Source organism: Dreissena polymorpha, chromosome 3 (assembly GCF_020536995.1).
Source record: "Dreissena polymorpha isolate Duluth1 chromosome 3, UMN_Dpol_1.0, whole genome shotgun sequence".
NCBI classification, from domain to species: Eukaryota; Metazoa; Mollusca; class Bivalvia; order Myida; family Dreissenidae; genus Dreissena; species Dreissena polymorpha.
The window spans coordinates 33,286,784-33,302,917 of NC_068357.1; the positions used below are offsets into that span (position 1 = coordinate 33,286,784).

A 16,134-nucleotide genomic window follows, 5' to 3' on the forward strand; every position below is an offset into this window, starting at 1 on the left:
TGTGCACGGCTGTATATGAGAAACTGAACATCTCAAGATCAATCAACGGGACCGTTAACATTAAGATAAAAGGACCGCTCGTAAGGCTCAGTAAACATTAATGCCGAATCCACCGAGGATGCGTTCATTAGATTTGTTGACGATATGTAACAGTTGCTCAACACAAGACACAGACTGAGAACAACGAAGCATGCCTGGGACGCTCAATACAAGTGAGATAGCATAAATAGTTCTAAGCCTAAAACAAGATTTATTTACAAAACAGCGATATATCAAGTTAACATTTATTATAATTTATTTATTTTAATTTTAAATGCGAAATTTGAACATCGATGACAATTAAACATTTAATGCAACGAACATGTTAATATACATATGTTTATGTAATAATAATAAAAATAATAATGATAATAATACAAATAATAGTAACATTAATAAAAATTATAATTCTTATATATGATGGCATTTATCTTGATGATGATGGAATTATTTGTGAAGATAATGATTCTGATAATCATAATGATAAATAATGATGTTGATGATTTAAACTTCAAAATATCTTACATCATAATTGTCAAAAATGTATATCATCATACTGCGTTAAACGAAATTGGTTAATAAAATAAAGGAATATTGTTAAATGTTTTATCAGTTTTGTTTAACGCAGCACAGTGCTAGTCAAAACTGCGACTTTTGGGAGCTACTAGAAGTGTTGCCATTCAAAAAGGGGCGAGTTGTACACGTGTTCATCGAATATCTGTAGGACCTATGATGTCCGTTCGTTCGTGTGGCTGCACGAAAACTGTAGAGTTTCAACGGATTGAGTGTGTTGTCCACCTGCGAACGCGTGCACCTTCCAAAAGCAGCTCTGAATTCTTGTCGAAACTTTGCTGAATCATTCAAGAAAAGAGTAGCCTAATTAATAAAAATATATGGATGGCGTTCGGAATGTAATTAATGAATCAATAAGTTGAACAACTTATATATAAATATATATATATTTATTAATATTTATTTATTTATTAATTTATATTGATTGATTTATTATTTTCCTGAAAGAATGTTTGACCTTCGCTTTTATTATATAATTATTGGATTACGTTTTGCTATCTACATAATACGTTTTAATCATTTATCTTATCATATCTTTTAAAAGTTTTAGTTTATATCCTTTATTTTTTATTTTTAAGGTCAATATCTATCAACATTTTTGCTATCGCGTGAATAAAAACAACAATTAACTGATAAAAGGCAAGTTATAAAAAGCAACATATGTCCTTACCACTCATAAAATTGTAGATAAGGGGGTTTGTGGCGCTGTTGAAATAGCAGATACCACGTGCAAAGAGTGCCCAGATGATCACGACATTGTCATCCATTTCGTGCAAGGTACCTTGATACCTGAAAAACAAGTGTGTGGATGTTGTTTGGACTAATATGAATTTTTAAATAGGAGATGTATGTGCCGATTAAAATAACAAATATATATATTTAAACATATCGATGCAGTTTATGTTAGTTCATGACAAACTGATATGAGTCGCGTTCTGAGAAAATCGGGCTTAATGCATATGCGTAAAGTGTTGTCCCAGATTAGCTTGTTCAGTCCGCACAGGCTAATCAGGGACGACACTTTCCGCTTTTATGGTATTATAGTTTCAAGGAAGTTCCTCCTTACCGAAAAGCAAGTTTTGGTGGAAAGTGTCGTCCCTGATAAGCCTGTGCGGACTGCACAGGCTAACCTGGGACGACACTTTACGCACATGCATTATGCCCAGTTTTTTCAGAACACGACTTTTAAAATAAATCAAGTAATATCCAGCTACCTTAGAATGTTTAAAATGTGGATAGGCAAGTAACAAATTCCAAACAATATCACAATGGTCATCAGCATTTTTGCCGCCTTTCTTCTAGCTTTCAGAGCCGTCACTTGGCCTCTTCGACCTACAATTTAAAAAAAACTGTTAATATATATAACATGTTTTTCTTCTCTTCAGTTTAAGTTGGGCAAACGCGTTGTGACAGCATTATATATTAATTTTTTATGGTGGATTTAATTATGTATATAATGACAATTTTTCAGAAGTCAAATGAAGCAAAAGCAGAAATAAATATGTCCTTTACGCACTATAAAAATCAGTTGCAGTTTCTCACGTCTTAATAAGAAATGTGTTCATAATATGCAAAGAACATACGAAAAACATTGCAGTAAATAATTTCACTGAAAAACAATATGTAAAGTGTAATATCTTATTCTGAGATATATATGATCTGGCACGAGTTGTCATATCCTACCATATTATTTATTTATCAAACGAGTTCAGGAATTATGTTAGTAAGCGAGCCTTTGGCGAGCAGACTAACGAATTTCCTGGACTAGTTTAATAAAATATGTATGGAATGACAACGAGTGTCAGATCTTTTTTATCACATTCTTTTAGTTAAAACCTATATATTTTAGCTCGATTGCATCGAAAGCCTAAGGCTTATCTAAACGCTCTCGAGTCCATTTCCTGAGCCTAGAACCAGTACTTGGTGTATTTGGGAGAGATCTAAAGAACGCTCCCACGGTAGGAATCGCATGACCTCCCGGTCGCTAGGCGGACAACCTATCCATCACACCACGGCGACCTTGAATTCTTTTAAATGAGCAAATTAAATAAATATTTACGCAAACATAATGATAAGTCCCGAATGTTGTTTCTATTTTGTTACGTCATTTGACGTTGCAACGCCATGTCAGCAAAATAACAAAATGCGATTGGTCAATCGAAGCGAAAACTAAGCCAATGAAAATGCTTAAAAAGAATATTACACGTGTGTTAGACAAAAATATTCGTTATGGTTATAATACATGGGAAACATGATATGATGTCATCTAAAGTAAAGTGCAAACTCTATGAAATACACGAACTTAAACATACTTTATTACATTTAGGCTTATCCAATGCACTGACAAAATTATGCAAAATGTATTTTAGTAATTGTTCCATACAATTACTTAAACACATTTTGCTGTTAATAAGGAAAGCAATAGTGTTGTCTTTCCTTTTATAATAACTTAAATACAGAAAATTTAAAACAAAAACACATTCCATGATGTAAATGTTGCAGGTCATGTTTATTATTATTGTTAACCTATTTATGCAAAGCATCTAGAAAAAGGTCTTGGCAAATAGCGTAAACCCAGATGAGACGCCGCATGATGCGGCGTCTCATCAGGGTCTGCGATGTCTGCTTAAAGACATTTCTATAAGAAATATTGTAAATATAGAAATAAATATACTAGAAATCCTTAATTTTGGAAATAAATTCATCCAATTCAGAAGGATTGGAGAGTCCACTTGGCATAAATGGGTTAAATTAAACCAAGGCAATTTACTCACCACTGCCGGAATTTACTCGACTGTTGACATTATTTGATATTCTGTCCTTCCACAGTCGCACGGCGATCGTACTATACGCGAAGAACATAAGACACATCGGCACATCATACAGACCGACCAATAGACCAATCTGGTAATACTTCTGTTGCTCCTTCGAGAGCGTCTGTGCACAATATTGTAAGTACGGCGTTACGTGTTCCGGGTACCAACGGTGCAACTTTTGGTAGAGTAGTTCCGGAAGTGCGACGGCAATGGCGATGCACCAGATGACGACGATGAACGCCAACACAGTGGAGGCAGTCAGCCGACGACGCAGAGGGTGGCAGATGGCAAAGTACCGCTCAATAGCTATGGCACACAGTGTTAGCACCGATACCGCTATGGAAACGGTCTGAAATAAACACGACACAAATAACGCGTGTTTTGTCAACATTTTCGTTATTGCTATAAGATAATGATGTGTTAAAGTCGACACGGTATGGTCAAACTCGGAAAAATTTAAAAAAAAATGATGAAGTAAAAATAAAGACTTATTATATGGTTAACAATCATTCTAGTTTTAAGTGTTGCGTCTCTGTTTACTTTGTTATTATATGAAGAATGAAATGCATCCATTTTTCGTAATCCCTTAACAAAGATTCGAATTCAATGTTTCATTAATCGCACACTTAAAATTATTGAAGTTATTGAAATTTGATGTAGGCAAAAGAGTAACACAAACAACCACATGGTGTTTTTATGAGATAACGATGAGGCAAAGCCATATAAATGTAAAATGAAATGTTTTGTTTTTGTCAATTTTATAACGTGTGAATTGTTCAACAAAAGAGCGTTTCCATAGTGCGTTATATTTGTGTAGTTCATTCAAATAACACATACATCATTGTCTGGTTGTTCATTGTTGTGTGTCTCACTTAGTTGTCCCAACTTTAATAATACTATTTTCCTCAGCTGGTGCAGTCAAGTTGCATCCCGTGTATATGGAGGTTCATTGTAAAGATTTCAACCGGTCTATTCTAGCAACATGTAATAACATCTTAGAGGGCAAGTAATAATACGTTTACAAGGACATGCTTTCTTTTCTTTGCTGATGCGTATAATCAAGATCGTGGTAATGTATGTTTATTTATGCATTTGTTAAATATTAGATATTCGTTGGTTCATGTTACGTTCAATGTCGTTTATTGCACGCGTTTTGTTATCTTTAAAAAATGCACACTTAATTAACGTATTGTAATTAATTTTTGCAAATGTATTTTAATCTCAAATTAATGATGTCGAAACTTGTGAAAGATATTATCGCAACTAATAATGACATTTGAATTTTGAATTCACATAGTCAGTTTTGCCAAGCGGGTGCATGAAAATGGTAAGGAGTTGAAATTAAATCTATTAATAATTATATCAAGCAAACTTGTGTCACCTTTTTTTCAACATATGTTTGGTTTGAATTCTTTAGTCTTTTGTGTATAATTTGCTGAAATTAATTATATCCACATTTACCTTTTCTGTCGGGAATTTTAATCTCAGTTTGTAAACATGTTTAATGTTGGTATCTTTTTTGAAAATATGTATACACTTATAATTATTTAGACTATTTCCCGCGTGATTTATCGATCAATACTTGTTCTTTTTTATAATATTTTAGTAATGATTATAGCCTTAAAGAGAGATTATACGATTTGTATACATGTATACATGTATTTTATTGTACAACGCCATTGAATGTTTTATACGTAGAAATAGGCGTTCAATCAAATGCTCAAGTTTCAAGTTTCAAGTATGTTAAATTGTAATATATTGATAAAAATATGTTACAATAACACAAAATAGGCAAGAAAAATCACTCATTGAAGACGAATTTCATAAAATGCAGCAAAGACAAATTAGCGCCCCGAGCCGAGTGTGACGAAGATATTTCGTACATGTTTTCCTACAATAACCGAAGAATTCGTCTTTTTATTCGGATCGGAGTTAGTATTCGTGTGTCGTATGAAAAGGCATCGTTGCAGGAAATTAAAATGATCAGTAAAACTAAATTTAGATTCACATCTTAAATTCATGATATACATGCTGGCAAATTCGATTGTACAGACATTTTCGATTTCAGAATAAAAAATCTGGCCTCTTGCGCATTTTCGACACATGTTCTTATTAACATTTATTTTAATTTATATTGAAATATAAGTACAATAGGTCTATTTTCACATTTTACATCTATTCAAACATATTTGACTAAATCGCATAATCTCCTTTTAAATGCCAAATATTTGACCATACAAGCGGCATAATGCATCAATCAAAATAATACTATTTAATGATGGTGTTTGAATCAATTCTGATTATTGATTCATTATCGTCATGTATCTATAATCAACATCTATCACAACGGTAACCAAATAAACACGTTAATAGTGTAAAACTGATATAAGGTATTTAATAGTATTCGTAGTTATTGTTAATGTTGTTTATTGGTAGCTTAGTCCGAAGAATTAACACAAAATTCATCAGTGTTCACAGGGTATTTGCCCAAAACAAAATAAATCCGATTTTTGATATCATCAGAGCTGGGCTCAAAGCGTAGTATAAACTTTTTGCGTATTTATGGAATCATTTTGCAAACGCATGCAATCCTGTATATATATATATATATATATATATATATATATATATATATATATATATATATATATATATATATTACAAAAGTTTACTCATAATACAATATGGCTGAGTTTTTCAATTTGACATTTGTTGGAAACTGTCAAAATAATGGCTGCTAATTTACAGCCTACGCCTTTAACTATATCACATTTTAAGATAGAAGTTGAAAACAATACTATTATTTTTGAGTATGTATCGAATGCGGGAAAACAATGGACGAGTACGCGCGCAATCCAAAGTAATTTTGTGTTTTCATGTTAAGAGCTGAACCCATTTATATAGAAAAAAATGCCTTAACAAACAGCGTAGACCCAGATGAACCGCCGCATGATGCGGCGTTTCATCAGGGTCTACGCTGTTTGCTTAAAGGAATATTTGTAAAAAAAACTCCACTAGGCCTAAATGGGTTATGTTTGTCCGCTATTGCATCTATACATTCCAAAGACTGATCTAGAAATAAGATACGTGTTATGTTTGTCCGCTATTGAATCAATCTACCTAAGCCAGTAAATCTAGCGTTTTACATTTCTTATTTAATGTGAAAGGTATATCATCTGATTTCAGTGATGATTAATAAGGTTAAATGAGGATCGTCCACGTGTTTCGTCTTGAATCATTGTTTACGTGTAATAACCAAGGCTACGGGCATGTTGAAGATCATTGAAATGTCATTAAAATTAGCATTCTTTAAGATTGTTAATTACACGTGTCTTTATCGCAAATGTAGCTTCCGAACATTTGATTACGAACTTTGTACATTTTAAATTGAATTACTTTACCATCCATTACCAGATGAAGTAACAAAAACATAGCATGTATGTTCATTAATTTAAACGTTGAGCTATGGTCTGTTTTATGGCAAACTATGCTTTAAATATTGTGTTATGTTTGTAATGGAAGAAAAGCTGTGTAATATTCTTTGTTATCGTAATAAAAAATTTATTCAGAGAACACAAATTACATACATAAACACATATTCGAAAACACGTACTAATTTTAAAATCAAAATATTCAAGGATTCGTTCGGATAATAACCTTCACGTTAAAGAAAAATATCCTACAAAATCGGCAGTTGTTCTTAAAATAAAAAAGGTATGCAATAAAAATACGTCCAATTTAAATGAAGTATATGCATAATAATATTGGTACAAGTGTTTAATACTATGCCCAATATTGCTAAGTACTTGGTTGTTCCGACAAATTATGCGCTTGAATTATACCACAGGCAATGAACATTTTATTTTCAAACGTGATGCTTATAAAAAACCAAAGAGGTGTTTACATATGAGTCGTGTTCTGAGAAAACTGGGCATAATGCATATGCGTAAAGTATCGTCCCTGATTAGCCTGTGCAGTCCGTACAGGCTAATCAGAGATGACACTTTCCGCCTTAACCTGATTTTTGCGAAGAATAGGCTTTCTTTAAACAGAAAAAATCATAAAAGCGGAAAGTGTCGTCCCTGATTAGCCTGTGCGGATTGCACAGGCTAATCTGGAACGACACTTTCCGCACATGCTTTAAACCAAAATTTTCACAGAACAAGACTCATATGATTGCCATTTGCGGAAACGTATTATAAGAAGAGTTCTGCTGATAATTTGTTTTTCAATAATGGAATCTTGATCATTAATTATTAAAAACTTTGAAACTAATCCCGGTGGACCCTTGACGTATTTTACTTCTAAATGATAAGTCGCAGTATTTAAATGTTAGCCTTGCACGTTTACATAGAACCACTTGTGTGTATGTCTATGGTTCGAATCCGTCATGTTATCAATGCAGTGTACTTCCATTACGCGTATAACGAATATATCAGGCTTACCAAACAAAAACAAACGCGCAAATACGATATAACGTTGATCTAAGTTGAAATTTCCTCCACTTAAGCGTAAAATTGCTGAAGTGTTACCTTGCATGCATTGTGGGCTGTACAGATATGCATGAAAGATTACACTCATAAGACCTGAATAATGATTGGTCCGATTATAATGAGAAACGTGTGATTGACCTGGAAATATCACTTTAAAGAAACATTCCTTGAGCAATTACGTCAATGTGTTAAACACAGTTTTCAATAATTAGTTGTAATCGACCACCTTGTGAGGGGTAAGATTATATACCAGTGAGTTCATATCTCATGCAATTAATATATGTACGTAATTACAAATCGGTTGCAGTTTTTGTCTGTCTAAATTAACCGCGCGTTATGGCGGTTCTGTTTTTGCTCTTATTTTTAGCTGATTATTAATGTATGATTTTAAACCACGTTTGAATACCCAACTAATATACAATTCACATTTAAAATCAACACATATTAACGTTTAAACAACAAACTATTTAGATTTTAAGATACTGTTGTTTTATAAAAACAAAATTTTTATATAGATGTTTTAAAACAAAATTTTGTTTTGGAATTTTCCAGTAATTAGTTAGTTTTAAGAAAAACATCACGTGCTCTAATATTTTTGGCGTATTTAGTTAATACGCAAAAGGCTTTGAAGTCTTGTCTTTTTCTTTGTCGAGCAATACAAGAATTATTTTGTTCAATCAGAAAATCGTTGCTTGTCAGCTTAAACAACGCTCAAAACATGTTTTCAATATAGTTCGAGGTCTAAAACAAAACAAATATCACATTTATTTGGAAATGGTAAATTTTTATTGAGTAATAATGTCGTTATCGACCATTGGACCATTGGAAATAACTGGCAAATATATATAAATAATAAGATAAGATGGAAAAGGCCGCCAGCGTGTAATGTAATGTGAATTCAAATACCCAGATTAGCTAGTTGTTGACTTTCACAAGAATTTAGCAGCGGGCACTCAGACCAGAGTTTAAGTATAATGAGCATGTATACGAGGTATAAGACAATCATGATATTGGACGCATCAAGTTTTATTATGTGTACACAATTACAATAATCCGCGACCGGTCTTCGATTTGAAAGTTGCTTAAATTGAAAAAAAAAACTGAAAGAGAAGAACTGACTTTTTAACGTTGCATAGAACGTATGCATATATTATACATTTGAAATACCTTTTTGCATTTATCACATTACTGTTTCTTATCTTTTCACTGTAAATTCTTAAGTCCTTACTATTATAACATTCTCTTAATGGCTCGAAACAGGCTCAAACCCTTTAAAACTCTTAAACAAATATAATTAGTTACCGTAACATGCGAACATACTTTTTTTGCGATTTTTTTAATCGTGTCGGAATGTGTTTTGTTTTAATTACAATTAATATATTTGTTTATTGTTTTGTATTTTTTTAAATAAATTATTGTTCTCAATTTCCTTAATTATGTTTCTTTTGAGGTTGTGTTTGTGCGACGTGCACTTTATGCATACATTTGACACAGTGTACACTATTTTGTTCAACATCGTCTCCCTTTAATTTGACTAATTGTTTCATATACAGCTTTTTGAATTATATATTATCAGCTTTTTCATTTCTTTATCTTATGTAAAAGTTAAAACATATAAAGACAAAATTGTATTCGTACAATTGCGACAGGTGGCGTACACTGTGTTTAAGTAATTGTGTGATTGAACATCGCTTAATTATAAATCAGCTTCTGTTTAAATGCTTTGGAAACAGGAAGTGACTAAATACTTAAACATTTTGATTCACTATGACGCTTTTCCGGGAAACAATTTTATAGACTATTCAGCCTTTTGAGAAAATATTAGTAGTAGCACTGTGCGAAAAAAAACAACCTTTTATGTACACTATTTTGTGTCGCTGTAGGTTTTGTCACAGACATGATCTTCTCAAAGAAAAAATGCAAATGTATGATGTTGTTAATTCGACCTGAATAATGATTTGTCCGATTATATGAGAAACTTGTTTGTGATTGACCTAAAAATATCAGTTTAAAAAACATTCCTTGAGCAATTACGTCAATATGTTAAACACAGTTTTCAATAATTAGTTGTAATCGACCACCTTGTGAGGGGTAAGATTATATACCAGTGAGTTCATATCTCATGCAAATAATATATGTACGCAATTACAAATCGGTTACAGTTTTTGTCTTTCTAAATTAACCGCGCGTTATGTCGGTTCTGTTTTTGCTATTGATTTCCATTGAATACTAGTGTGGTATTAAACCACGTTTGAATACCCGATTAATTTACAGTGCACATTTAAAAATAAGCATGTATTTACGTTTTAACAAACGTACATAAGATTTATTAAGAAATTAAGATAATGTTTCTTTGTAAAAACATATTTGTCATAGTATAAATGTTTAAATAATTTGTTTGGGAAATTCCAGTTATTAGTTTCTGAAAAGAAACACAAACACGTGTTCTAACATTTTTGACGTAAGCAGTTTATACACAAAAGCATTTAACAATAACCTTATTCTTCGTCGAACTATATAAGAATAAATTTTAAAAACAATCAGAAAATATTTTATTGTCAGCTTATACAACGCTCAAAACATGTTGCCGATATCTTTCGAGTTCTAAAATAAATAAATCACATTTATTTGAAAATTGCAAATGTAAATTGATTAATAATGTCGTTATCGACCATTGGAAATAACTAGCAGATGATAATAATAATTAAAGAGATAAGATGGACATGGCCGCCAGCGCGTATTATAATGTGAATTCAAAGACCCAGATAAACTAGTTTTGGATCTTCACAAGAATCTAGCACCAGGCACTTAGACGAGAGTTTAGGTGAGTTATAATGAAACATGCATGCGATGTATAAAAAAGCATGAAATTGGACGCATTAAGTCGTATTATTTGTACACTATAACACTTATCCTTGACCGGTGGTCGATTTGAACCTTACTTAAATTGACAAAACAAACTGAATGGGAAGCACTGTATAATTAACGTTGCATAGTGCGTAAGCATATATTATAAGATATAAATACTTGTTTGTTTTGATCACATTACTGTTTTTGATCGTGTCACTGCAAATTATTAAGCCCTTACTGTTATAACATTCAAATGGCTCGAAACAGACCCAAACCCTTTAAAACTCTTAAATAAATGTACTAAGTACCGTAAAATGCGAACATAATTTAGTTTTATTGCGATTTTTTAAATCGTGTCGGAATGTGCTTTGTTTTAATTTCAATTAATCTATGTGTTTATTGTTTTGATTTTTTTAGAAATTATGGTTATCGAATTCCTAAATTTCTTTTAAGAAATTATGTTTGTTGTTTTTCTGCGTCGTGCACTTAATGCATACATTTGTTAAATATCGTCTCACTTTAATTTTACTAATTGTTTCAAAAACAGTTTTTATATTTTCATTTTTAATCATTTCTTTATCTTTAGTAAAAGTTAAAACATATTAAGACAAAATTGTATTCGTACTATTGCGGCAGGTGGCGTACACTGTGTTTAAGTAATTGTGTGATTAACCATCGCTTTATTATTACTCAGCTTCTGTTTAAATACTTTGGAAACAAACAGGAAGTGACTAAATACTTAAACATTTTGATTCACATTGACGCTTTTCCGGGAAACTATTTTATACACTGTTACGCTTTTTGAGAAAATAACAGTGGTAGCACTATGCGAAAAAAAAATTATCGTTTATGTACACTATTTTGAGTCGCTGTAGGTTTTGTCACAGACATAATCTTCTTAAAGAAAAAAATTACAATGTACGATGTTGTTAATTCGAACAAAAGTTGGTATGTTTACAAAATATATTTCAATACATGTATATCATTTTTCTTCAAACCTTAACTATGAATTGTGTTGGTTAGTTATGCATGCTTATTAAGGTTTTAAATATACCTGTAGGAATGGAACAACACGACACATGATGTCCCCCATGTACCACGATTCCGTTGTGTCAGCCAGAACAGAAGGCGGCAAGCAAATTAACAGCACCAGGAAATCCGCCACCGCCAAATTCACGATGAATATGTTTACTACTGTTCGCATATGCGAGGTACGTATCACAACAAAACATACGAGTCCGTTGCCCACTAATCCGACAAAACCGATTATAATATAAATGATTATAATGAACCATTCTGCTAATCTGGGTGTGATGTGCTTTTTAATATGATCACTGCACTCTTCCACAGTCATGCATCTAACACCTAAGCAGTCCTCGATATAACGACCTTCGAAATATCCGTCCGTTAAGTTTTCGCTGTACATAAATGTGCCGTTGCACTCTGACGTTGTTTCATTTATTGACGCCATTACTTTTTACCAGAAAATAAAAGTAACATAAAGCCTAAATCATTCCAAAAGACACAATACACTTACGTGACATTCGTTGCAAAAATAAAAAACTGTTTTGTGTTTAAATTGGGCGGTAAAAAATCAAATCCAATCGAATTGCAAGACCGTTTCAAGAGTGTAAAGCATTTCGTAGCTTCATGAACAATTATAAATCCCAGTGAAACAAAGATTTAACGTAAACCTCATCTGATGATCAGATATCAAAGAGAAATATTTATATGTGCTGTCAATGTTTTTAATATTCCATTGAAGATCATAACTGTTAACATTTATTTCGACAACTGTGATAAAATAAACACTCACGAAAAAGTTCTTTGTTTACAACTTTGATTATCTCTTGAACAATCCACAATACACAAGCGCGTCTGATGGAGAGAAAATCATGAATGGAGGCCGCGGTGCGAAGCCGATAGATAACTCGGATATAACTTCGCAGACTCTCCTCAACTGAACAGATGTAATACGTCACACGAAGGCGTTTTGAGCAGGCTTTCAGACCAATACCTGTTTTGCCGTTTTGCCACTCATTTATAAACGCGATGTTTCCGTCGTTTTCAGGTCTGATAATGCATCTCTATTCTTCATTTCTATGAAGTTGGTCCCGCTTATTTTATTGATCATCGCTTCACTGAATCAAAAAGGAATAAAATAATATACTTTGAGTTTCCCTATTATATGATTTATAATTAATAAAAACAATAATATACGTATATCTTTACGGAGATTGACTGATATTCTGGAAGTGGTAATACACCGCCGTTTTAACGACACGTATAACAAAAAACACAAAAGGACATTGAAAAGAAACGAAAATTTAAAGTCTTTACGTGTTTTACAACAACTGATGTCAAACGTACCTATAGCATTAGGGACGAGTCATTTTGTGAATATGTATTGTATTATTGGACGTCCCATGACAATATTATACTGATGAAGTGCAATACATCTTGGTTATACAGTTTTAGTCATGTAGACAATCAAAAAGCTAAAAATGTTTCAAAAGTTATCTTTAATCGATCGAGAAGTATTTGACTTATTTACAAAAAACACGTTAAAGAACCAAATCATTATTGTAAATGTCTTGCAAAGAAGAAATCATAAGTCGATTTGATTATCAAATATATATTGATGCTAAAGGATTTGTCAAAAAAGGATTGTTCTGATAGATGCGCCTACGAGCTCCATTAATCGGAGGGCATATACAGAAGTCCTATTTTATTAATAGCAGTTAGGAAGTAAAGTGAATGATATGTTTTTTTTTAATACCAATACTAGCTGTGAGTTAATATAGGTATTTTAGCAGTTCCTTTAATGACAAAATAATAAATAATATCGACTTACAAATTGGATTAAGCAAAGCATGTTAACATGCATTTTAGTCTTTAACGCATACTTAAACATATCAAAGTAATGCCAAGTAAATCTCAGCATACTTAAACATATCAAAGTAATGCCAAGTAAATCTCAGCATACTTAAACATATCAAAGTAATGCCAAGTAAATCTCAGCATACTTAAACATATCAAAGTAATGCCAAGTAAATCTCAGTATACCTAAACATATCAAAGTAATGCCAAGTAAATCTCAGCATACTTAAACATATCAAAGTAATGCCAAGTAAATCTCAGCATACTTAAACATATAAAAGTAATGTTAAGTAAATCTCAGCGTACCCAGTATGTAAGCTAAGAGCTTGCTATTAACAAAATGTCAGGTGAACATAATAAGAGTCATTTATTCTAGAGAATATACAATGCATACGTTTAAAATACTTATATAATAGCAGCGGGGATGTGTTGTTACAGCAGATAACGATAGTTTGAGAAATCAGCTGCTACATGTGTAAGCCGTAGGAAATCGTTTTATTAGTAATGTTATGTTGATTACAATTGTAATAGCATTCATCGAATATTTACACATTCTATGTATCGTGTATATCTTAAGGAAAACGGAATGTAATAGGAATGAAATTGTGTACCCGCCAGGACGGGTATAGTAAACAATCCTGCCTAATATTAATGTTTGCGTCCGTTCTTCAGACACAAAACGTATATAAGATGATTTATACATGCACTAATCAAATTAAACGTTTCTTAAGTATGTATTGATTAGGCTTTAAAAAGCGATGATTACAAAGAATTTTTAAAACGCGGTTTACCATAGCAAAGACCATATATTTACGAGCTCAATCATGATATCAATAAATCCTTATTGCACTATTTTCGACTTCAATTAAAAATTCATTAAACCCTGTTGATTACTGTAATTCATTGGCTCACTAGAATATCACACTGTACCAAAGGGACATGTATTTTTGTACTCAAAGTTAATAAGTAGTACCTAGTAATGTTTGCTATCAAACACTAAACGATGATATAAACTATTAATGTAATTTCACATTTTTCTTACGAAGTAAGTAAAGCTTTAAAAAGCTTTAGTTGTTCAGATGTAATAACTTATAGCGTGTATACCGTGGCGATGTCTCTTTGTTGATAGTATTCAAACAAACAATAGGATTCTCACAAATAATGACTTAAACAAGATAATGAAAATATAGTGAAAATAAACGTTCTTATTCTTTTTTATTTCGTCTCGTTCTATGTGTATTAATTTCCTCGTTTACAGGTATGTGGTGGTCGAGGTGCTCCACGCCGTACACCATTTTATATGCAATAGATCGAAAAAAATGGTGTACAATATTGCATTCTAGACAAAAATGAATAACTAGATGATTACATTATATCAGGAGAGTGTTTTGTTAAGATATCTCAATGACAAGTAATCGAAGGCCTTTTCAAATCTATAAGCAGGAGGAGACAGGGAATATATTTGTTTTAGTTTGTTACAAAATGGCATAGAAAAGTGTAGTGTTTTCACCTATGAATCTGCCTTTATTAAAACCAGTTTAACAATTATTAATGAGCTGTTTATATATGTTTTAATCTTATAGAAATAATGCCAGAACAAATATTATACAACAAATTAAACACTGTCATTTAAAGCGGGTATATACGATTTTTTATATGTGTTTAATTGTAATATATTGATAAAATATGTTACAATAACACAAAATAGGCAAGAACAATTATACATTAAAGCCGAATTTCATAAAATGCAGCAAAGACAAATTAGCGCCCCGAGCCGATAGTGACGTACATATTTTCCTACAATAACCGAAGCATTCTTCTTTGTATTATAAACCGTTAAACTACGAGGGGTGTTTCAGAAGTTCGTGGATTTTCATTATAACTTATTAGTTTGCTGGTAAAAGTCAATGAAATTTACATATTATACAAACCAATTATCACGGACTTTATATATAAGCTAAAAATGCACGAATTCCATAAAGCGCGTTTGAAACGCGTTGCCATAGAGACCTCAGTAGCGACATGCGGCGCACGCGTGTATTTTATTATAAGTATGAGCGTTACGCGAATTTAAATTTGGTTTAAATGTCGTTGATAAACAGAATATACGGCAAATTTCACGTTACAGCGTCTAAATACTTCTTACAGCACGGATTTGGCCCCTATGGACTTTCCGCGTCTTCCCGGAAGTTAAATCACAGTTGCGCGGTATTCGCTTTGCAAGTAAACAGCAGGAACTTACAGTTGCATCAAGCGAATCGTGTCGTCTTTTGACGCTGACTGGTATAGAGACACTTTTGACAAGTGGATTTCCCGACACATAAAGTGCATTCGCGTTGGAGGTGATTATGTGGAAAAGATTTGACAGTTGTTAACTTCATAACTTCATTGACGTTGAACAGAAACGTTACACGTGCGTCGGTGTGCGCATTGTGCACATGTTTAAATCTCTGATATATATTTATTGTTTTATGTATTTCCAT

At 32.3% G+C, this 16,134-nt stretch overlaps 1 protein-coding gene across 1 annotated transcript; it reads right to left on the reverse strand.

Annotated features, from left to right (window-relative positions):
* Positions 1 to 362: 362 nt before the first annotated feature.
* Positions 363 to 12,467, reverse strand: LOC127873954 (orexin receptor type 2-like). The gene is made up of 5 exons (XM_052418056.1): positions 11,826 to 12,467; positions 3,387 to 3,777; positions 1,827 to 1,944; positions 1,283 to 1,401; positions 363 to 890 (listed from the first exon to the last, which is right to left on the reverse strand). The coding sequence occupies exons 1-5, from the start codon at positions 12,240 to 12,242 to the stop codon at positions 679 to 681; spliced, it is 1,257 nt and encodes a 418-aa protein (XP_052274016.1). The 5' UTR covers positions 12,243 to 12,467; the 3' UTR covers positions 363 to 678.
* Positions 12,468 to 16,134: the final 3,667 nt, after the last annotated feature.

Bases quoted from the DNA above. Each gene is read 5' to 3' on its own strand.
- LOC127873954 (XM_052418056.1), bottom strand. From the start codon at position 12,242: ATGGCGTCAATAAATGAAACAACGTCAGAGTGCAACGGCACATTTATG. The intron at 1,945-3,386 runs GTGAGTAAATTG...TTTAAATTGTAG, and splicing joins TCGAGTAAATTCCGGCAGTG to GTCGAAGAGGCCAAGTGACG. The intron at 891-1,282 runs GTAAGGACATAT...TGAATGATTCAG, and splicing joins TATCTACAATTTTATGAGTG to CAAAGTTTCGACAAGAATTC.